Source organism: Maylandia zebra, linkage group LG2 (genome assembly GCF_041146795.1).
Source record: "Maylandia zebra isolate NMK-2024a linkage group LG2, Mzebra_GT3a, whole genome shotgun sequence".
Lineage (NCBI taxonomy): Eukaryota > Metazoa > Chordata > Actinopteri > Cichliformes > Cichlidae > Maylandia > Maylandia zebra.
Window position 1 is genome coordinate 9508939 of NC_135168.1, and position 23688 is coordinate 9532626.

General features: G+C 43.3%; 1 protein-coding gene across 1 annotated transcript; it reads right to left on the reverse strand.

The window, feature by feature from the left end:
* Nucleotides 1–7465: 7465 nt before the first annotated feature.
* Nucleotides 7466–13333, reverse strand: LOC143420755 (uncharacterized). Its single transcript, XM_076888901.1, has 3 exons — nucleotides 12875–13333; nucleotides 7854–8039; nucleotides 7466–7720 (listed from the first exon to the last, which is right to left on the reverse strand). The coding sequence occupies exons 1-3, from the start codon at nucleotides 12959–12961 to the stop codon at nucleotides 7691–7693; spliced, it is 303 nt and encodes a 100-aa protein (XP_076745016.1). The 5' UTR covers nucleotides 12962–13333; the 3' UTR covers nucleotides 7466–7690.
* Nucleotides 13334–23688: the final 10355 nt, after the last annotated feature.

Genomic DNA, 23688 nt, shown 5'->3' on the forward strand with positions numbered 1-23688 from the left:
GACGATCAACAACAGATCAGACAAAACACTCAGGCGGACACTCCTCTGTAGAAGGAAACATGGAAAGTGTGAGGTAATCAGTGCACAACATCACTTTGTATTTCAGGCTGTTTTTATATAGAACTTCAGCACCAATGTAAAAGTTCTGGTTTTAGGAAGATGAAGAACATTTTCAGGAAGGATGCCGTCTGCAAGCAGAGCTGCTTGAACCTCAGCGCTGAGGTCCAGACTACTTCCTGTGAAGCCACGTGATGTAAATCTGCTGCTGTAACTTCACAGTTTACTGAAGCTAAATGCAACGTTACCATATAATCTGTTTTCAACAAAGGTTTCACTCCGTCCGGTGTTGATGGAATGATTCAGGCCGTACTCGTCAGGCTTCCCGTCGACCACACGCATTTCAGTCACAAACCCGTGACTGACAACAAGGGAAACAGCAGAAGAAAAGATGTGAAAAATACTGGATGATGATGATGGAGGATTAACCGCGGTGGCTAAACTGTTTCCTGTCTTTGTGGGCGTACTCACAGGGAAGTTTCCAGGCACGTCAGTCTTGGTGGCTAAAGTCTCCATTTTCCAACATGTATCGCTACAGGTGCAAAGACAACATTAATCATCAGTGTAAATATTTTAATGCTGTCCAAACGGTGTTTGCTTTGTCTGTCCTCTCGCACTCAGAGGAAACGAGGACGCCACCTTCAACCCATCTTCAGTTGGCTCAACCATGGCCGGACTTCCTGTTGGCTTTGTGACAGCAAACCACTTGAAATGAGAGCAAACTGCAGTCAAGCACCACTTACAGCAACCTGTGGACACGCAAATGGAAAGCACTGAGAATTATACAGAAGCATAAGAGCTGTTTATTGTAACACGTGTGTGTGTGTGTGTGTGTGTGTGTGTGTGTGTGTGTGTGTGTGTGTGTGTGTGTGTGTGTGTGTGTGTGTGTGTGTGTGTGTGCACATTAATAACACACTGATGCATGTTAGTTTGATTTATGCTATATCTGAGAAAACAATTGCAGAATTTTACATCAAAGTTTCCAAAGCTGATGTTTTGTTGTTCACACTGTTTTATATTCATATATCTGTGAAGGTTCTCAGTCATCCAGGTCATCGTAGTCAAAGGAGCTTGCAAAGAAAAGCGTCTGGACTTCTTTAAGCTGCTTGAAGACGTTTCACCTCTCATCCGAGAAGCTTCTTCAGTTCTAAGGTCAAATGGTGGAGAGTCCCAGATATAAACCTAGTGGGAGTTTCCCCCCACAGAGGGACAAAAGGACCCCCTGATGATCCTCTAATCGCCTGAGCCAAGGTGTGAAACTGGGTGTGGGTCCCAATCAGCCAGAGTTTCGGGTGTGTTCATTGTGAAACCTGGCCCCACCTTATCATGTGATGTCCTGAGGTCAGATGGCCCAGGATGTGAGTGGGCGTTAAGGCGTCTGGGAGGGATCTCAAAACTGGATTATAGATGGCAGAGAGTTGGTGTCGTAAACCCCGCCTCTGTTCAAAGATGGTCGCTCACAGTGGACATAGATGCTTCTTTCACTCCTCTTTCAAACCATCTGTCCTCTCTGTCCAAAATGTGAACATTGGCATCCTCAAAGAGTGTCCTTTATCCTTAAGATGCAGATGGACAGCTGAGTCTTGTCCTGTGGAGGTGGCTCTTCTGTGTTGTGCCATGCGCTTGTGAAGTGGCTGTTTGGTCTCTCCAATGTAGAGGTCTGAGCATTCCTCGCTGCACTGTACAGCAAACACCACATTGTTAAGTTTGTGTTTTGGCGTTTTATCTTTCGGGTGAACCAGTTTGTGTCTGAGCGTGTTGTTGGGTCTGAAATGCACCGGGATGTCATGCTTGGAGAAAACTCTCCTGAGTTTTTCTGATACACCGGCTACATAGAGGATGACAATGTTGTTGCGTCTGTCCTTCTTATCCTCCTTCGCTGGTGTCTGGTCTTCTTTTCTTTGCCTCTTTGCTGACTTTAAAAACGCCCATTTAGGATAGCCGCACGTTTTGAGTGCTTCCTTTACATGTGTGTGTTCCTTCTTTTTTCCTTCAGGCTTAGAGGGAACATGTTCTGCTCGGTGGTGTAGGGTCCTAATTACTCCAAGTTTGTGTTCCAGAGGGTGATGGGAGTCAAAGAGGAGGTACTGGTCCGTGTGTGTGGGCTTCCGGTAAATTTCGATGTTGAGGTTGCCGTTCTCTTCAATGTGCACGGCGCAGTCCAGGAAAGGCAAACAGTTTTCCTTTGTGTCTTCCCTGGTGAACTTGATGTTCATCATCAACATATAAAGTCGTTCATAACAAACTGAAAGGCCGGGAGTTTAAAATGCAAACCGATGGAAGCAGCAGTAGAAGACTATAATGTCACAGAGCACACAGTGTCTATTATTGTGTAGACATTTATAAATAAGAGCTTAATAAAGATGCTTAATTTCTTAAGAAATAAACAGGTGGAGGGATCTTTATCAAAAGTGGATGTTGCATCTGTGGCTAAACCCCTGTACCCAAAAACTTTAAAAATCTAGTGTGTGTGAGGCTGTGTAAGTAAAGCTTGCCCTTCACACCCGCGTGTAACAAACCATTTGTTGGGGGTTGTGGATTTGACACCTCAGCATTGTGAAAGTGGGGAAACATGTTTCTGGCTGTGCATAAGATTTCTGCTTACAACTTAGAATCTCAGTTCTAAATGAAATTCAGATGTTTTTTTAAGTATGGCTAATGTATTATTTGACTTCTAAGGCACACACACACACACGCACACACACACACACACACACATACACACACACGCACACACACACACACACACACACACACACACACGTGCGCGCACACGAACAACACCAACAAAGAGAAGCAGAAGAAGGGGTCGTTTTACTACGCATCATAAAAACGCAATCATTCATCTTCCAACTGTATCTTTCTGTTCTGTCTTTAGAATCATTGGTTTGTGACCTTCCTTCTGTGAGGGCACACACACACACACACACACACACACACACACACACACACACACACACACACACACACAATTTTAAGTAGGCAATACGGTTACCATCATCCTGTCTGGTTTATTGAGTGGGTTGAGAACTGATACATAGACGACTGAATGAGTATTATTTTGGGGAACATGAGAGCAGGGTGATCAGAATCTTGCAGCCAGAGTTTAAATGAGTGAAACTGGCAGATTTTTGTTTTGTTTTGTTTTTGTTTTTGAAGTACGGGTGTTTTCTCACCTATAAGAGAAAGAACATTTTGTGACAAGTCCTAAGACCGGGCTTTTGTATTTTTTCTTTTGTTTTTCAGTTTATTTGTCATTTTTCATTTTATTTTTATTTTTTGAACAGTGCACTGATTTTTGTTTGTGAATTTCTTTTCTTTAAGCAGATCTGCACGTCGGGAAGAAAACCGTTGCGGGTGGGTTTCTCCACATTAAAATGGGCTCTGGAGAAAGCCACTTATTGGGACAAGTCCCTGTCCAAAAAGGATTCAGCGATGTAATCTGATCTAAAGTTCTTCTTTTCTTTTTGAAATGACGTCATTTTGCTGAGAGTGGAAACTAAATGCGACGACAGGTTCCACTATCAGCAAAGAAAGTAAGAATGGATGAATGAATGAATGAATGAATGGAAATAAAACAAACTGACTGACTGGTAAAAGCTGACAAGACTGACTGACTTAACACCATTGCGTGAAGTCAACCCCCACCTGACAAAGGTGTGGATGTATCTCTGTGTGTGTCTCTGTTACAGGAGCAGAAAAATGATAGCAACATCTGAGGTTGCGTGATGGTTTAACCTTTTAAATGCCATTTTTATGTTTGTGAATCTATCAGAGGTGTGTTATTCATGGGCTTGTGGTACTCACAGAAGTTACTGTGAGAAAGTGTGTACACACCTGCGCAGCGCTAACATTTGCATTTTTTCTACAGCATTGCAGTTTTTTATGTGATTTGATGATGTGGTTTTTAGCAGAACAATTGGTGGATGTTTGTTTCTTTATTACAGGTTTTGTTTTCTTTAAGAGTGCATGTAGCATTCAGCAGAAGTGGACAAGTGACATGAGAAAAACAAATAAGGGATGCAGCTTTTATGGAATATTTGAAGATGGGCTATTGAGCTCATAGTGATGAAATGGGTGGAGTGACATTGTTTAAGGGAAGTCACAGATTAAATTGTGGAATAAATTGGGATGATTCATGATTTGGGACAAATTATGGTAATAATAGTGATTTAATGATTGGAGAAAACCTGCACATGATACTTGTCTGTTATGCTGAGTACTTTATCACTTTCATGATCTATAGTTGGTTGCAAATGTGAAGTTTGATTTAGATTGTTTTAGGGAGACTGTGCAACATTCTTATGCATGTCTCATTGGGGAGTTGACACATGGCGAAAGCCGTGTGGCGAGAGGAGTGTTATTTTTTCAATTTGTAGATGTCGTGAGGTGCCAGAGGCAAAGTGGGTGTGGCTGAAGGTCTACAAACGAAAGTGGAACGAGCCCAGGTGGACGGGGGGTCCATTCGAGGTGGAGACCAGGACCTCACACGCGGTCCGACTGAAAGGGAAAGGGGAAACCTGGTACCACTGGAGCTAGTGTGCTGTAGCGGAAGAGCCTAAGAGGTCGGAAAGGCTCTCTGCAAAGGAAAAGAGGGGGAACTCGGCTGAGACCCCCCTACATGGATCCCAGCCCAGGGACAGAATAAATCCCTGATCCATGCAACGACTGAAGGGTAGTCTACCCCGGAAGTTGAAGAAAGAAGAGTAAGAGAGAATCACCCGACTCAGAAGATAAAGGTTTAAAAATAATAATAACAATAACGACGAAAACAAAAGTAAATAAAAACAAAAACAAAAAGACAAAACAAAACAAAAGAACAAGTGAGATTACATTGGACAAAAAGCGATGAGAGAAATAACTAAAATGGGGTTATGGGGAAAGTGGAGAGCAATGGTAGTGTTAGGAGTGATAACTGTTGTGATTGTAACTGTGATTTTTTCTTGCAAGTGAATTGCCCAGAGACAGACCTGAATCCATTCCAGCAACTCCACCATCACAGGCCACGGTGGAGCGAACCAAACGTAGTGAAACAGGTAAATCAGATGAGTGTTTGGATTATTATGGCGGTGTAGAGTTGGACTACGTTAAAGGGTCCACAATCTCGTATGCATTTGATCTTTGTGCTGTCATTAAATGCAAGGGCTTACTGAACAGTTGAGTCCAACGTCTTTAATGGCAGTACTAAATCGGATGGCGTTAGATATGTTGTTGGGATAAAAAGGGGGCGTTTGGGGATATGTATTGTACTTTCATTCCAAATAACACAGTTCCCGACGGCTCTGTGACCCGAGTTCTGGAAGGCCTAAAGACGTCCACCGTAATGTATGAGCATTCGGGATTAGATGACCTGTTGGAAGCGTGGACGACCTCTGTCTTTGGGCAATGGAAAGATTTTATTACGTATGTCAATTATGGTTTCTTTGTCTGTTTTCATTGCAGTATTAGTGACATGTGGGTGTTGTTGTGTGCCTTGTATCAGAGCCTTGTTCGTAAGACTCATCAATCGTGCTGTGGGAGAGTCTGATACAAAGGCCGACACCATGATGCCACTTTTGGGAAATGGGGAGTCACAGTATGAAAACATTATGGTGAAAGATTTAGTTTAGTTTTATCTGCCATGGAGCAGATAAAAAAGGGGGACTTGTAGGAATGTTTAGCTTATTTTAGAGTTTAGAAATATGTTATCATAGAATGTAGAATTATTGTAGGGACACTGTTTGTAAAGTAATAAAGGCCTCACTCTCTTGTGAAGTTAGGAGTAGATTTTAGAAGGCTTCTCCCCCACTGAGTGGAAATTCCCCAGAGGATGCAAGGTAGGGGTTTATGACCTCTAGGGAGTCATCTACCCCCACAGTGTTTTAACTGTTACACACACACATCCACACGCACACTCACTCATGTGCACTCACACATACACACAGGTATGCGCACACACTCACTCACGAGCACTCACATAGACACGTGGGAACGTGCACATGTAGGCATTCACGTGCTCGTGCACATACAAACAGAGAGAGTTTGCAGCACACCGTAGAGGGGGTTTTATGATGGGGTCACTTCTATAAAGCTGACTGTAACCAACAAAGGAGTGAAGATTTTTGTAGAGGGACACCGGCCTCATCTTCCCTTCTAGAAGTGCATGCTTAAATGAAGATGAATGTAGATGAATAAAGATTTTGTGAAAATGACTACTGAGTCCGGTGCCATCTCTGGATGCTCGAGGAATAAGAAGAACCGGGGTAAAACTGAATTCTCAACAAGACACATTGAAAACCATGTTAATAAGATCTTGTTGTTTCCTGTGGATCCGACACAGAGAGTGGACTTCAGACAGAAAGCGTGGAAGAGATTTTAGAGGCCGTGTGTGGCAACAGGAAGTTTCTGTGTGTTTGCTGATCTTACATGTGGAAAACAACACGTGATGTTTGTGAAGTTCTACAATGATCATTGTTCTCACAGCATTTTGAGTGGGAACAGTTCAAACTGGGAGTAGTGGGAGTTATTTACTGATTGAAACAAGCTGAATGTTTCTGTGACCATGAAGATCAGCAGCTCAGCTGATCAATGAACTGACATCTATCAGTCGTTTCATGAGATGAAGTCATCAGCAGACATTTGTTCTGACTGTGTGATGAATGTCAGAACGTCAGGGCTCTGCTTTAGTCACTGCTTGATGATCATTGGCTCATTGTTGAATCCAGGGCCAAGTCTGACCTCTGACCTTTGCTGCAGGTCTTCTGTGTTATCTCCACTTTCATGTCTGATCTTCTGCTGTATCGTCCAAAATAAACATCTGGATCATTTCCAACACTTCAGCAGATCTTTAGTTTGGGCAGTGCAGCACAGAATAACACATATTGTACTATACTGCCCACTTCCTGATCTTATTGGATCTGTGTGTGAGGTTGGTGAAGGAAACACATGTTTACTGAGTGAGTCGCTGCCATTAGGAACTAGTTTTTATATCACAGCCTGGAAATCACACAGGACCATTTCTGCAAGTGAAAAGTCGTCATTGGAGGAAAATCATTGTGTAGTTTGTGCGACTGAAGACTTGTCCCAACTACATGTGCTGCTGACCCTTGACCTTTCCTTTAGGTGCACAGAGGAGTCTGTGGAAACATCCAGAACTGAGGCATCTTGTGTACAAACGTGTTCAGACCAGATGTCAAATGATGTCAGATGTCATCCGTGAATGGATGCAACTGTGGATCGTTCCAATAAAATGAGGCAGTTTTGTAAGTACAAGCCCACTACAACCCATCATCAACATTTTAAATTACATTATACATCTTCACTGATATAAAGCACCACTATTTTAACCTGATTCACTTTTTCCACCCTAACAGTTCATTCCTCAAATCAAACAAGATATTTGACCCTAAAAAAATGCATCAACAAATAATTTTGTAATAAAATATTTATTCTTCAACTTTTACAAGTGAAATCAAACAAGTGTGTTTAAGAGTGAAACCAGAGTGGAAGCTGCTCATACAGAGTCCAACCCAGGCTAAAGTAAGCTGAGTAGAGCAGCACCATCAAAGTGTCGGCTCTCTGAACACGGTGCAAGATCGCCATCTGCAGGACAAAACTAGTTTTTCTCGCCCTCCTCGTCAACATCAAGATGATGTCATCGTACAGCAACTGATTCCCTGTCCGTCTGGAACAAAGCATTTACATTAAAAAGACATTTACAGAAAATACAAACACCAACAACACATCTCATCATCACATGATATTTTATTATTTATTATATTATATATTTTTATTGTACCATCAACATCAACAAATACCAGCATATTTTCTTTGAGATTGAGTAGAGTGAACCTTTCCCTTGGTTCACTTCCTGCTCGCAGCATCAGCGGACCTCTGACTTCCTGGTTAAGGTCTCTCAGCGTTGACTGGAATATCAAATCGGACTCACACCATGTTCTTGTAATGTGGTCATGTCTGTCCGCTGTTTGAAGAGCATCTCTGGCCTAAACACAATAGGAAGAACAACAACACGGCAAAAAAAACAACACATTTCCATATTAGATGAAGGGCACCGTAACTGGAAATGGTAACATTCATCTGATGCTGCTTAGGATTTATCTTCTGTTTTAGATCAACTTTGATCACTTCGAGCCATCTTAAGTCCGTTTGTTCTAACTTCTCACTAACATCTCGTATGATTTCAGATCCCTGCTGTTCCCCAGCTGCCCTGTAGGTATGTGCTTTGACCTCCAGAGGGCGACAAATCAGCACAGACAGAGAGCTCCATTCAAACTTTGCTGCCATCAGGAATAATTCTTCAAATATAATCATCAGTGTTTGAGCAGTTATGATATCAGGGACAATCTAGACATGTGTGACAATACTGAACATGTCACATGACACACCTCAAACATCATGTGATCCACTCTCAGTCTGCACTTTCATTCATGACTTCAACAGGTTGAAATGAGCTTTGAAGAAACATTCAGTGAAATAAATCTTTCATGGATTCATGTGAGCAGCAGATGAACTTTACAAAGAATCAGTGGATTTATCTTCTGTTTTAGATCAACTTTGATCACTTCGAGCCATCTTAAGTCCGTTTGTTCTTCTCACTCACTAACGTCTCGTATGATTTCAGATCCCTGCTGTTCCCCAGCTGCCCTGTAGGTGGCCTCAGTGTGTCTCACACCATTTACAGATGATTACAGGTCGTTTACAGTTCAAACAGGTCCAACATAAGAAATATGCAGAAAATATCCTGCTATAACAGTTTGGGTCAAAGTGCAGATGTTCCAGATGTTCTGAGTCTGTCTGTGTTTCATGTTAACATGTAGATGTTGGACCAAAGTGAAGCTTTTTGATGTGACAGCAGGAATGTGAAGTGTAACTCTGAGCTGTAGGAAATGAAACTAAACGGACTTTTTCTCCTTTATTTATAGGAAAGTGTAGGAGAGCAACAGATGAACAAGCGTTACTGTAACAGGAAACATCAGAGGACCTTTATGTTCATCATCATCACTGTTTCCTTGTTCTGTCACAAACACACAACACTTCCTGCTCTCTCTCTGATGGATCTGATTGGCTGTTTCATTCACAGGAGGTCAGGGCGTCACACAAACAGCTTTAACTGCACAACGACACACTTTAAATCATCTACAGACAAACCTGTGTGTTTGATTTATGAAGAAATAATAAAGACGTGTGTACAGCTGTCCATGAAGCAGCTTCTCACACAAACTCTGACACTTCAGCCACTTTAATTCCTGCAAAGCTGCGTAATAAAGAGCTGTGACTGCTATGAGCTGCTGATGATGACTGCATGAAGCTCTCAGCTGAAGCTTCTTTCATTTATTTTAATGTTAATGTCGCCTTTTTAAGTCTGTGTGAGGATTTTAATGACACACATTAAAGGAGCTTCTTTGATTAGAACCAAATTCATGTTGATTTTCAGCCTGAAATGATAAAAACTTTAATAATTCTGTTTATAATCATCAACCTGGAGACTAATGAAAGTATAATAGTGAAAGAAAGCCTTTATTATTTGAGTAATGCCTGAATCTGCTCAGAGACAACACAGAGGTGTTGATGACAGTTTGACATTAACTGAATTAAAAACAAAGTGCTCTTATTGTGAAAATCTGCCTCCTACTTCTTTAAATCATTTTTATGTATTTTTTAACCTCACAGTGAAACATTGAGGCATTAATCTGACACAGTTTGATCAGCAGCTGTGTTTTCACTGACGTTTCACTTTGATTTGTTCAGACTGAGCAGAGAGGATCGGTTCTCTGTGTGCGCACTGCTGAGAAACACAAGCTCATTTCTGCTGTTTCATGAAAAGTGTTATGGAGGAACAAGAAGTTCAGCCTCTAAACTCTCAGCGTGAGGACTGAGTGAAGAGTTTCAGAGCAGAGAGTTTTGGCTCACAGCTTTTAGCGTCTACACAAAGAGACGATTACGCACTTGATCTGAGAACATCTCCACCTCCTACAAACAAACTCTCCTACGAGCAGCTGTCACAACCACAACAGGCAGAAGACTGGATTTCTTCAGGTCAGATTTCATGCAGTTTGCATAAATTGTGTGTCACAGACTTTGTAGTTCACATTTGTGTGACTCGTTTAAATCTTCTCCTCCTGAAAGTGAAACTCTTACAAACACATCAGGCCACAACCTGCTGCAGGTTAATGATTGATCTGAAGGCAGCTGACCTTTGAGCAGGAACTTGTGAGTCTTTTATTGTGTTTAGCACTGCCAAGTGCTGGCCTCTGCTTCCACCATCACATTTACACTGGTAGGTTCAGCACTGCTGCCTGCTTCAGACTGAATCCAGCAGCACAAAGACACAAGTTAATAAAATCAGCATCTATTCCTTTATCACTGCTTTGTTACAGAGGAGAACAACGCTCCAGTAACGCGTAATCCCATTATTTTTTTGAAGTAACGAGTAAAGTAAGGGATTACTATTGCAAAAACAGTAATTAGATTACCGTTACTTTCCCGTAGGAACGCTGCGTTACTGCGTTACTAAAACCGTGATTTTTTTGCGAGAATGTCTCACGACAGTGACGTAAGCGAGTGCGACGTTAGTGACAACAGCTGTGTGCAGATCAACAATGGATCACATATCGAGTGCAGAGAGAGTATGAGCGTGCAGCGTTTAAAGCGTGGAAGTACTGACCTTACTTTGAGTTTGATTCCATAAAAAGTGACAAAAACATTAGTGTCCGCTGTGCGTGGGAAGAAAACTTCTTTTTACAGCGAAAAAACCCCTAAACTTCCAACAAGCACCGAGTAGCTACGACGTAATGGGAAACTCACAGAGAAACTCGCGGATTCTTCCACTGACCGCGGCACACCTGCACCAGGGTAAACCTCCGCCTACCCTGCTCCTGCTTTACAGGTGAAAATAGAGCAACAGGACCGCTGAGTCTTTGACTTTATTTATTTTCTGCTGTGTTTTACTTGCATCTATTTGAAAGACTGAGTGTAAACACAAAAAATATTTTATTTTATGAGCTGGAATGTGCAGAAAATAGGTTTAAATGTTAAACTAATTTCTTCCAGTCAGAGAATGTTGCATATAATTAAATTTTTGCTTGATGCATAAAGTTAAAAGATTAAATCTAATAAAACAAGTTTTAAAAAGAGACTTTTCCATTTGATTACATTTTGTATGATGGATTATGTAGAAAAAGTAGAATTGGGCTGAAAGATCTATCACTTTATCACCTCTTCAGGTTGGAAATCGTGTTTTTAAAAAGTAACTAAGTAACTAATTACTTTTGAAAATAAGTAATCAGTAAAGTAACGGGATTACTTATTTTGGGAAGTAATTAGTTACTGATTACTGTTTTCAAGTAACTTGCCCAACACTGGACAGAGTGTTGGCTTCATCACCGACACACGTCACCACATCAGGAAACAGCTGGTTCAGTGAGTATTTAAGGTTCACTGCAGACAAACTGGAGAAAAACGAATCACATGAAACATTTGTTACTGGTTTCTGACCTCGTCGTAGAGACTCACATACCTGTGTTCTGCTATCAGTGTGATCACATGTGCTGGTACAGTTTGCAGGTTGACCCATGTAACCTCCACTATCCTGTAGACGTGGAATATGTTTCACATATGGATCGCTTCATTACTCGACTATGACTGTGTGCTTCACAGGTGCTTATAGAAGTGCTGCTTTACACAAAACCAGCCAGTAAAAATAAGAACTGCAGGTCCAGACCACAGGTTTATGTGTTGATAATGATGATGTGCAGTCACTCATTGTCACAGGATACTTCCTGCAATGATGCTACAGGTCACGCAGTTCTGCAGAAGTGGAGGAAACAGATGCTTTTCCTAACAGAGACACTTTAATGACTTAAAGAATCTAACTGACACACAAACCTCAGTTTGTCTGACATTCATGAGAGTAAATGCTCCTGAATGTTCTGTTAGTTCACTGGATGTTCACCTGACTTCAAATGTAAAGATCCCTGAGACAAACTCTCACGAGTTCAGCGGCGACACGATCGCACAACCAGCCGCGACGTTAAAGGCCGACGCGCTCACTACCTTTGGTTACAGCTCTCAGCTCACACGACATACACAAAAATAATGACAACACGAGTCCTCTGTAGGACGTCACTGTGGTTTACTGACAATGTTCTCAACAACAGACGCACAACCCTGGTTTGGTCTGGTTATTTGTGTTGTACGGCTTCGTTGGTCTGACGAGCTTTTAGGGATGTCAGCAGAAGGATTTCACGTGCTGAGGTCATATTTATGAATCAACCTGAACAGCTAATACTTTACCTCTTTATTTTATAACACATATGAACACGTTATAGTAGATTTGTGCAATGTGTGTTTCACGTCTTTATGGGCGTATAGATCTGTAAACAGGCTGATGGGTGTGTGTCTGTTTATTGTAGCGGTGCAGAAATGTTAAAAATGATGATAATAACAACACTTCTCACATCAGGCTACAACACAAACCTCCTGATAGCTGCAAACACCAAAACCCCCAACGACAGGCGCACAAAGAGCGAGCAGGGACCCACCCTGACAGCATGTGAGCCTCCTACTACGACTCACTGTGGAGCAACACAACACCAGGAGACGGAGGATATGAGAGAGGATACAACTGCTGTGGGGGAGCAGCCACACACTCCACAGGAGACGACGGGGTGAGAGATGGTTCGGTGCTCCTAACATCATGTGGACGCTCGTCTGCACATAAACAAACCTCACCTAACCCCACCTCCTTTCTCTTTTTGCAGGGTGGGGTGCTCCATCCTTACACACTTTGTACCACGTGGCTCTCCATCTATTCGTTTACCTTCTTGGGTCTCTTCCTCCTCTGTCCCAGCCCATTGAGGCGATCGCTGGGGTCCAGCCTGTAGTGGGAGTGGCTGTCCTCGCTCATCCTGTCCCCGTCCACTCCGGGTTATTCCTTTCTTCTTTCTGTCCTCTGAATCGAGCTGACCTCTCTCCTCTCTGGTGCTCGCTCTCTGAGCCGGCGGAGCATGAGAGAGAGGAGTGGTTGGGGAGAGGGAGGGGAGACGAGCGAGGGAGGGAGGGAGCACAATGGTGTTGCCATGGCAGCAGCTGCCACCAGTGTTTATCTGGAAACGTCGCTGGCAAACCAGAATAGTTGCCACACGTTGCCACACTCGCACACTCGGCAGCCACACGTTTGTGTGCGACCTGCCCGTGGCTTCCTCGTTACAGACACACCGAGAGGAAACGCTCAGACACAAGGCCGAACATGAACGAACACTCGTGTGTGGGAGGAACAGGGCACAAACTCCACGCCGTCGTTAAAGATGGCGTGTGTGCTAAACGGAGCTGTGCGCTGATCGATCAGTCAAGTGAAAAAAACAAAGGAAGCTGTCTGGATGGAGTTTGCTGCTCCCACTAATCAAAGAGATGCATCACAGCTGGAGCTGATTGATGCACGAGCCACCGTTTGCACAATCCCACCGACTCCACGCTTGTGTTTCCTTTCTGCACCATGTTGTTAACACTGACCCCACACTGTGTTCATGAGCTAAAGAAATCACGATGATTGATTGATTTCACGGACTCGTCTGCACAAAGCATTTTGTAGGTTACAGCATGAAACGACTGTAATCTCCACATTTACACTCACAGTTTCTGTTTTACTCTCAAACTGATCAATAACAGCTTTCCTGTGTAACAAACACACAAAATAAAACAACTGTACCACCAATCAAACACAAGGAAAATAAATGATATTGTGAGTTCAGCAGTGGGTCTGTGACCGGTGTGTAAGAGGACGATAGATGAGTGGGTGTTTGTAGAAACAACCTTTGTGATTTAAATGTGAGACAGCAAAGCGTCAGACAGAAGCCTGAGCTGAACATTTCCTGTGATATGAAGTCACCGTGTTTGGGTCGGTCAGTCGACTACTACTCAGTGAGTGTCCCACACACACACAGACCCACACAGATCTTAATGATGGCCTCAGGCTTTGAGCTCCCACTAACAGCAGGTCATAGCAGCATCCCATTAATAGTGATGAAAAATGCAGCTACAGCTGCTTTTCCACTACTGGAAGTTAATCAGGTCAAACCTGGAGCTTCACCCTGTTCAGACTGAACGATGTGAGCCGGCCTCACTCCACAGAGGACGCCTCCAGGACAAACGTGGGCTCCATCGAGGCCCACAGCTGCTGTGACATCGTGGACGTGTTCTTCAGCTTGTTTTTCAAACAATCTCAGCAAACGTGCCAAAATCATCTTCAGGGAGACTCTGTGGCACACAATCCAAAAACAAAGAAGGCTAAAGGACATGCTCTGTCCTCTGTGTGACCCACAGTCGTGGCTCAAATGTGGGACCTGAACACTGTGGGAACCTGAGGGGCAAATCTGAGGATTTCATTTGGCTTTTTCATTAGAGATAAGATGGATTATGTGAATGAAAAGGCAACACACACACACACGTAGGGTAGCTGTAGCCCGACTGGCTCATCTGCTAATCAGAGGGTTGCTGGTTCGATACCTGGGATCCAAAGTGCAAACTCTTGGGGAACGAGTCTACTTTGTGTGCATCTGAGGTTGAAGCGGAGCTGGTTTCAATAAACTGCTAGTTTCCCTTTCATACTCCTGAAGGACGTTCCTCACAAAGAGCGAGGCAGCAAGTCTGTGCAGGTCCTCAGTCATGCAGGTCAGCGTCGTCTGAAGAGCTTCTCAGAGTTTCATCTCTCACCCAGTTCCAAGCCCAGTTTGTGTCCCAGATACATGCCGCCGATGGCCAGGAAGTGACATCACTGGATCAGTTATGAGAGCGAACCCTTCAAGACTCAAACCTGCCTGGCAACGAGGGAAACGGCTACACAGGAAGTCCAGTGACGGGGTGCAGATGTTCCATCACCGGGATGTCATCGCTTGTTGTGTTTGCGTCACATACAAATGACATCACGGGACTTCCAGGTTGTGTTGCTGTAACAGCCCCACCCACACTGAGGTGGTGCTCAACTGTAACTGAGAGACAGAGTCGAGTAGAGCTGAGGCAGTTATGTTCTACTGGAAAAGAGGCGACTGTGGCTCAGGACGTCAGTCGGTAGTTCGATCCCCGGCTGCTCCAGTCTGCGTGCCAAAGTCACCTTGGGCGGGATACTGGCCCCTGTTGCTGCCAGTGCTTTTATTAGATGCTCTGGAACTGGTTTAGTGCTTAGGGAGGGTAGAAGAGTGCTGTATAAGAACCAGTGCATTTACCATTTACCATTACCATTACTTACATTCTTTACAAATCCTACCATGTGAATTCATGGATTTTTTTTTCACATTCTGTCTCTCACAGTTGACGTGTACCTCTGGTGCAAATTACTGACCTCTGTCATCATTTTAGGTGGGGGAACTTGCACAATCGGTGGCTGACTAAATACTTTTTTGCCCCACTGTAAAATTCCCTGTCTGAATTACTTCTATGATTTATCGTGCAGTTTAGTGGAACTACAAGAAGGCTCTTATTACTAATAGGGATGGGTATCGTTTAGGTTTTATCCGATACCGGTGCCAAACCGTTACTTTTGAAACGGTGCCGGTGCTTAAACGGTGCTCAAACCGGTGCTTAACGAATGGAGAACACAAAATTGGTCCAAAAACCTCTCATGTTCAGCTGTTTTTTTGTAAAAAGATAACAATGTTAGCCTTTTCTGCAGCTATGGGGCATATATGGTATCACTCTTGGCTGGAAGCAGTGCTTAAACAATGGAAAAAACACAAACTTTGTCCAAAAACCTCTCATGTTTAGCTGTTTCCCACTTTTTCTTTGGTCATTTTAGCCTTTTTGGCCAGGGTGAAGGGAGTATCTGCCATCAAACAAGAAGACAGCCGCATGTAGCTATGATGATGTTTGCTAGTTCACCTTACATGCATTAATGTAATAACGTGGTTAGCCTACTCAACGTAAATTACACACGAACAACATTAAGCTACTCAGGCAGAGAAAAACGGCTGCTGCTGCATCATCATCCTCATCATTTCTGCTACACTGGCAGGGCTAGGGGCCAGGACTCTCCTCTTCAGGTTCTTGGGGATGTTGCTAACTCCGGGTCCGATAACAGGCACCACACCCGCAGTAGATGTGCACGGTGTGAGGTCTCGCAGCAAGCTATCAAATACGGCGCATTTCTCGGCTTTTAAAAAAAATGCTATGCGTCGCCAGGTGTTTCATCGGATTCGAGGTGTTACCTCCTTTGACAGTATCACAGTATCAGCTTAAAGCACTTGTTGCTGCTGAGTTTGCATCTTTTGCTGTGAAGTACAGCCAGACTTTGACCGCTTCGCCTTGGGCATTTTTAATCTGTAGCTCTGCTCTAAAAGAACGTACGTACCTATCCTCGGAAACGTAAAATGATTGGCTAGAATCTAAAGTGTATGACAGCTCAGGAAAAAAAAAGCACAGAAATAAAGCACCGAAATGTGCGCTGCCTTTCAGTCTGGTTATCACTGTTTATGTCAGAACCGGTGCCATCATGGCACCGGACACCGGTACCCATCCCTAATTACTAATCGGTTCTCAGTAAACTTTATGCTTTATAAGTGTTTGCAGTGCTATGAGATGTAAAAAACTAAACCGAAATACACTTAAATACAAGTACTGTATTAACTATTATGTAAAATAAACTACAGAGTGCACTCTGCAAAGTGTGCTTGCAGGCAAGAGATGCAAGAATGCATGACAGAGCAATAGAATAGAATAGAATAGAATAGATTTTATTGTCACTGTTACAAGAACAATGAAAGGCTGTTTGACATTTCTCCATGTGTGTGAAGTATTTACACAATCACAGACAAATTTACATTTACACAAGAACAATATGTACAAGTTATACATGCACCTGCAAACATACGGATACACCCATACAAACATACACGCACATGCATACATGTATGTATAAATACATGCATGCGAACATACAGACACATGTCTCCACATACACATACATGCATGCCATGGCTCGCTGACTGGGAGTGCCGACCTGAGCTCCACAGGAATGAATCCAAAAATGTTACATTTGAATGTTTCAGATCATCAACAAAATGTTAATATTAGACACAGACAACACAAGTAAACACAACATGCAGGTTGTAAATGTAGCTATTTATTCTTATTAGAGTTATAATTCAGCCCATCGGAGGGTTTTCAAGTCTGAACCGCCTTTTTAAGCCACAGCATCTCAGCCAGTTTGAATAGACCAAAGTCCCTCAGAGGTGAACTGGCTGATCATTGAACACATGTTGGTGACATTGATGGTCAGGGATGCAGAGCAGATGCAAAGCCACAGCAAACCACAAAGAGAAGCCCAACAAAGAACCTGGTGTCTGTATTTTTAGATTTTAAGGTTTATTGATGAAGACAAAAACAAGGACAGCTTCCTCCAGGGAGAAGCTAGAAGCTGCCTCCTGCAGCTATAAATAGCAAGGCTTCAGGAAATCTCACTCTATGTCAGGAGTATGGAAACTGATGGGATGGCGTGCACCCTGCTTAATATTTTGGAGGACTAATTGCAGCATCTCAGTCATCAATGAGGAAGTAAAGCAGGAAGCCGATCGATGCACTGTGATCGATGATCTAGGTATAAAGTAAACTGCCTTTAATGGTAAATATTATTAATGTATATACAGACCATAAATATTTAAACAGGCACATAGTTTTGTTCTTTAAGGTTAACAAAACCATGATAACGGCGTCTACGTTACAGGACATTTCAATGTGAATAACTGGTAAGTGCTCTATTCTTAGGAAACCGTGGCCTTTCTGTCGGTTTGGATCTGCTGATGAGCCTTTGGTCTATATAAATAGACTGACTATGGCATAATCATGACTTTTGTCATCACAGAAGTGATGGGAACATTCAAAGACTAAAAAATAAAGCTGTGGAAGAGCAAATAGTGTGCACAATTCATCTGATCGCAGAGAAGCAGTGAAAAACCCACAGAAAGTAAAAGATAGACGTCCTAAAAACTGGTGCAATTCAGTATAATATCATTGCATGTTTTGTTGCAATGGAGCAAACAACAACAGTACACTACTTTGCTGGGACTAAAGTATCTCTAATATAACATGGATGCTGTAAAATTGTGACATCCTTGACGTATGCACAGGAGTACAGAAGTAAAACAGCAGGAGTGTTAGCTCTACAGAGGAAAAGACACGCCTGTTACGTCACTTACTACCTGCTTCTTGTCACCACATCGCCCGGTAGGATGGTTTCGACTCTCTCTGTAAGTGTACATCTCACTCTAGACTCTGGCTAACCCATTCTCTCCTCCCTCCGCAGCATTCCTACCAGCCCACCTATGGCTGTGCCACATTATACTGTTCATGGTAATACTGGTTTAATGTTGGGCAACGATAAAAAAATAAAATATCGCGATAGAATATGGGTAAAGTGCGCATGCGCAGTGCCTTTGTTTTCATACCCACATGGTGGCGATAGAGAATGAGAAGGGGGAAAGCGGATCGTTGAATGAAACACATGAACCAGAATTGGTTTGTAAAAATGCTGCAACTTCAGTGGTGTGGAACTGGTTTGGTGTTTGTCCGTCAGATACACAACAAAGCACCATTTTTTTGTAGAACATGCAAGCGGCCGTCATTATTGCCATATTTTTCGGACTAAGGTGCTCGTAAATCTGGGAGTAATCTGGGTCCTAAACTCCGTCCTTCAGGACCCAAAGTCAAACGAACACTGCGACATCACTGAGAGTTAAAAACGGTCTAAATTCTTTCATCTTTAATAAAACGATCAGTGTTGCTGCTTTACCAGGTGTAACTATGAAGTTTAACATCCAGGCATCCATGAAAACAGAATTTATTATATTTAACGGACTTAGAAGTTAACAGGAAGTTAGCAGGAAGTTAGCGGAAGGTAGCTCACTGGTTTTGCTAGTGCCTAAGCATGATATAGCATGTTCTGACTGAGAGATTTCTGAACAAATTCAAACATACAGCTCTGCTGTCACTTCCAACATAAATGGAGACAGAAAACTAAACAGCAGTGACGTTTGTAGGGTTACTGAAGTTGGGCTAGCTGGTATATAATGATGTGCTATGTGATCGCTAGCGACGCTAGCATAAACACAGTGAAGCTGGAGGACGAACACTAACACTTTTCCACTCGATAAAAGTTAACGTGAGGGTTCCTGATGGTTAGAGACAAATGCAATCGCATGGCAGGATGCTGTAAACCACAGGTGTCGAACTCCAGACCTCGAGGGCCGGTGTCCTGCAGGTTTTAAATGTGTCCTTGATCCAACACAGCTGATTCAAATGGCTAAATGACCTCCTCAACATCTCTTGAAGTTCTCCAGAGGCCTGGTAATCAACTGATCATTTGATTCAGGTGTGTTGACCCAGTGTGAGCTCTAAAACCTGCAGGACACCGGCCCTCGAGGCCTGGAGTTTGACACCCCTGCTGTAAACCATAGGTGTCAAACTCTGGCCCGTGGGCCAAATTTGGCCCGCAACCTAATTACATTTGGCCCGCGAAGCCATACCAAATTACTATCAGAGCTGGCCTACTGGTATTATACAGCTAATATATATATTGTTTAGTATTAAGCTTTGCTTGTTCCATATTCAGTTTTTCAGCAAAACGTGTTTGAGTCCATAAGAAAAGATTCATTCTTATATCTGGAGGAATAAATATATTTCAATAAATATTAACGTTAGCCCGCGACTTTGTTCCAGTTTTGAATTTTGGCCCACTGTGTATTTGAGTTTGACACCCCTGCTGTAAACGGACCAAACTTCAGTCAGGAGAACAACTGAGATAATCCATCCACAATACGAGGTTAGTCATTAATATACTGCAACAACATGGGAATAGAGCCGCTGCCAGAGAATTCAACATTAATGAATCAATGGTAGAGAAGTGGAGGAAGCAAGAAGAATGAGTTTAATAAAGTTTGATTTATCTGACTGCTTTGTTTCGCTTAATGTGCCTTATAATCCCCTGCAGCTTATGGTCTGAAAAATACGTACTGCAAACGAAATCATTTGAAGAACTTGTTACATTAGCCTTGAGAATAGTTAGCTTCATAACTTGGCCAGCTCCAGGCCTCGAGGGCCGGTGTCCTGCAGGTTTTAGATCTCACCCTGGGTCTACACACCTGAATCAAATGATTAGTTCATTACCAGGTGTCTGGAGAACTTCAAGGCATGTTGAGCCATTTAAATCAGCTCGACACGTCTAAAACCTGCAGGACACTCGTGGCCTGGGTTTGGACACCACTGCCATAACTGAATACTGAAAGAAACTACAAGTCACGATCAGCTTCCTCATCAAGAACATTGTGAGAAGTCAGTGCAGCTGAGCAGACTTACTCAGGAGGAGTGGTAGAGAAGGACTGAAGAATGGCCACATCAATTCTCCCTGTGCGATAACACAGGTGGATCCTGCAAAACGAGTGTGTTGTCTCTAGTACAACACATAACAATTCTGGGTTTATCTCTGGACTCCATCTCTTTTACATCACTCTGTCAGAGGCCATAGCTGTGAGTGCCTTCAATCGGGCATACTGGGCATTTGCCTGGTGGGCCGACAGTGATTCTTCGTATTTATGGGTTGATGGGTTTTGTTTTGTTTGTTTGTTTTGTAACGGCATGAGCAATGAAAGGTGGTGGATTGGCCAGATGCTAGCCGATGTGTAAAAATAACTCAGTTGTTTGGTGGTGGCTATGGCAGAGCTTCCAAAGCCCTGCTCACAGCATTCCTGACTCTTTTTCGCCTGCACAAAACAGTCCCCTTTAGATTATACCTTCGGCTACTGGGTATGATGGCTCAGCCATCCTGGTGGTCTGGCTTGGCTGTTTAAGAGGGTTTCAGCGCTGGGTGGTTTCTTCAGGCGCTTCCTACTGTTCTTGTGAGGATTGACAATACCACCATGGGGGCTTATATTAGCCATCGGGGAGGGATGCATTCACGCTAATAGCAGCAAACATTTCCTCTCTCTGAGTGCAACACATCCCAGAGTCAGAATGGGGAATGAATCTGCGAGGCGTTGTGTTATATGGTGATTGGGCTTTGCATCCAGCCACTGTAGAACAGCTTCAGCTGGAGCTTTTAGCCACTACATAGAGCAATAATCTTCACTAAGCTTGATCTTAGAAACACGTTCCATCTGGTGGACATTGGGGTGGTGACGAATGAAAAACTGTTTTCAACACTTGGACATTTCAAGCGTGCCGGGCTGACAAATGCCTCAGTTGTTTTCCAGGCTTTAATCAATAATGTGCTCTTTGTATGTGCACCTGTTTGACCTGCAGATTTTTTTCCAGAGAACAACTAGAACAGGAAGCAAGTCAGAGTTCTTCAATGACTATGAGACACTAAGTCTAGTCTTGGTCTTGGTAGCCGGGGATCTGTCCACCATGGCCTCTGATCCTGGCTGCCACGTGGCACACATTGCATGCGACCCCTATGGCGCCCACTGCAGGTGGTGGGCCTGCATAAGAATGGGCCCATGTCCCTTTTTCGGGTTGTGCCCAGCCAGGCCCCATGGACCAGTGCCCGGCCACCAGATGTACAGCTTCTGGTACCCTCCCCGGGCCTGGCTCCAGGGCAGGGCCCTGGTAACACTATCCCAGGCAGGGTGAACTGTTTCCTTGATCTTGCACTCATAGGGGTCTTCTGAATTAAATTGAATTGAGGAGCAGACACAGACTGTTTTATATAAAATCCTTCTCATTCACTTCAACAGTCTTATTCATCATCGAGTCTTAAATGATCCTGTTATGACCAATGACTGCTCGACTGTGTCAAAGAGCTACTTCCACAGTGTGGAGAAGCCATAATTCTGACTCCACACCAAATAAAAGGGGGAAACCCTCCCAGGGATTGACACCTAACAGTTAAATAGTTAAAGGATTAAACTTCTCTTTCCTTTCTTTAAACAAAAAGATATTTTCAAAAAACTATTCAAAGGTCCCAAATGTCTTATTTCACTCAGGGGAGGAAGGCAGACGAGAGGCAGCTGTGTCATTATGGCGTTTGTATCCTGCTGCTACTGGGACCAGTTACAGTTCCTTTCACTAACACACACACACACACACACACACACACACACACACACACACACACACACATTCTAGTTTTGATATCTTAGTGAGGACACCTAGTTGACATGATCCTAGCCGCTCACTGTAACCATCAATAATGGATGGTTAACGCTCAACCTAAACCTAACCATAACCTAACTGTAACCCTGACACTAGAACCACATTGTGAGTCTCAAACTCGTGAGGCACTTTTGTCCTCATAAATGACTGTTGGTCCCCACAAGTATAGTAACATTCCAATTCTTGGTCCCCACAGAGACATCTAAACAGGTACACACACACACACTTTCATGTATTTTTGTCCACAGTATAAAAGCTGTTTGGGGCTGGGAGGAATTAAGTCCATCCATGGCAACTTTCCCCGACTGCCTTCCACATTCTTTGAGTGCTTGCCTTGTCTGCTCGCTCTGGCGCTTTAATGACTTCCTTCAAATGGTACCAACACTTCTGCAACGACTGCAACATCATTTTTTCCATCTTCACAGCCCTGGAACCATTGGACAGTGTTATGGCCCTGTCCATAACCTGTTTTGGTGGCTGTTGTTGTCTGTGCCTTTAAGTCTTTGCAGGTCCCGGAGTGGATGAGCTGACGGCTGCTGATTGGTCCCCTGGCCATGTGATCTTCATTCAAATCCCTCACCAGCAGTTGTCCCGGGGCAGCCACTGACAGCAGCAGCAGACCTGACCCTGGCCTCCAAAACCTGAGACTTTTGTGCCTGTGACTTTGTGCGACTTTTTTGGAGTTTTGTATATAGTGTGTACATTAGTTTTCATTGTAAATAGCCTTGTAAATAGTACTGCAACAGAAGGGGTGAGCTGCCTTATTGTTTTTCCTTGCACTGTTTTCTCCTGTTTATTTCAGTTAGGGAGTTAGGTGTAGCGCTTGTCTTTTGTTTGATATTTGATTTCACATAGGGTTGTAGATAACACCTCCTCCTGACTTAGCTTGTTTTGTTTGTTATTTTGGCCTTTGTTCACCCCGGAGCTTCATTTTTGCAGTGCAGAAAAATAAATCACGATTCACTAAGAAATTGGTTTCCCTTTGTGTATGGTTTTGGGGACCAGGGCGGGGCAATTCTTTCAAACTTGTGTTGCGTTCCTGTACCCCTAGACTGGGGCGTAACAGACAGTATCATCTAATACATGGAAAATATTAAAACAGCTCAGCTCACAAAAGCAGGGAAACCTTGGGTGCAAACATGTGGAGACCACTAATTCATTTACTGCATGTTGCCTCTGCTCAGTGTCTGCTCAGTAGAACATGGATCTACATGTTCACTCCTGCACTGGCCAAAGCTGGTAGTGGTACTGCTTAGACTCTTTGAGTGCTAACATTGGTGCTCCAATCATTTGGTGTGGCTCTAACGGTGTGATTCAGACTGAGCAGACCTGGTGCATTTTGAATCAAAACTGCAGAGTCATTTTACTATTATTTAATAAGGAAGAACAGAGAAGAGTCCATGACCACGTTATATCAGTAAAGATGTTGTGTCTGCATGAGAGTAGACTGTCTCTGCAGGCAGCATCACACCCAAACAGAGCAGACAGCCTGTTCATCCT

Excerpts from the sequence above, each read along its gene's own strand:
- LOC143420755 (XM_076888901.1), bottom strand. The coding sequence starts at position 12,961 with ATGAGCGAGGACAGCCACTCCCACTACAGGCTGGACCCCAGCGATCGC. Across the intron at positions 8,040-12,874 it reads GGAGGAAGAGACCCAAGAAG|GCCAGAGATGCTCTTCAAAC; the intron begins GTAAACGAATAG and ends TATTGTGTTTAG. Across the intron at positions 7,721-7,853 it reads ATCTCAAAGAAAATATGCTG|ACGGACAGGGAATCAGTTGC; the intron begins GTATTTGTTGAT and ends GCTTTGTTCCAG.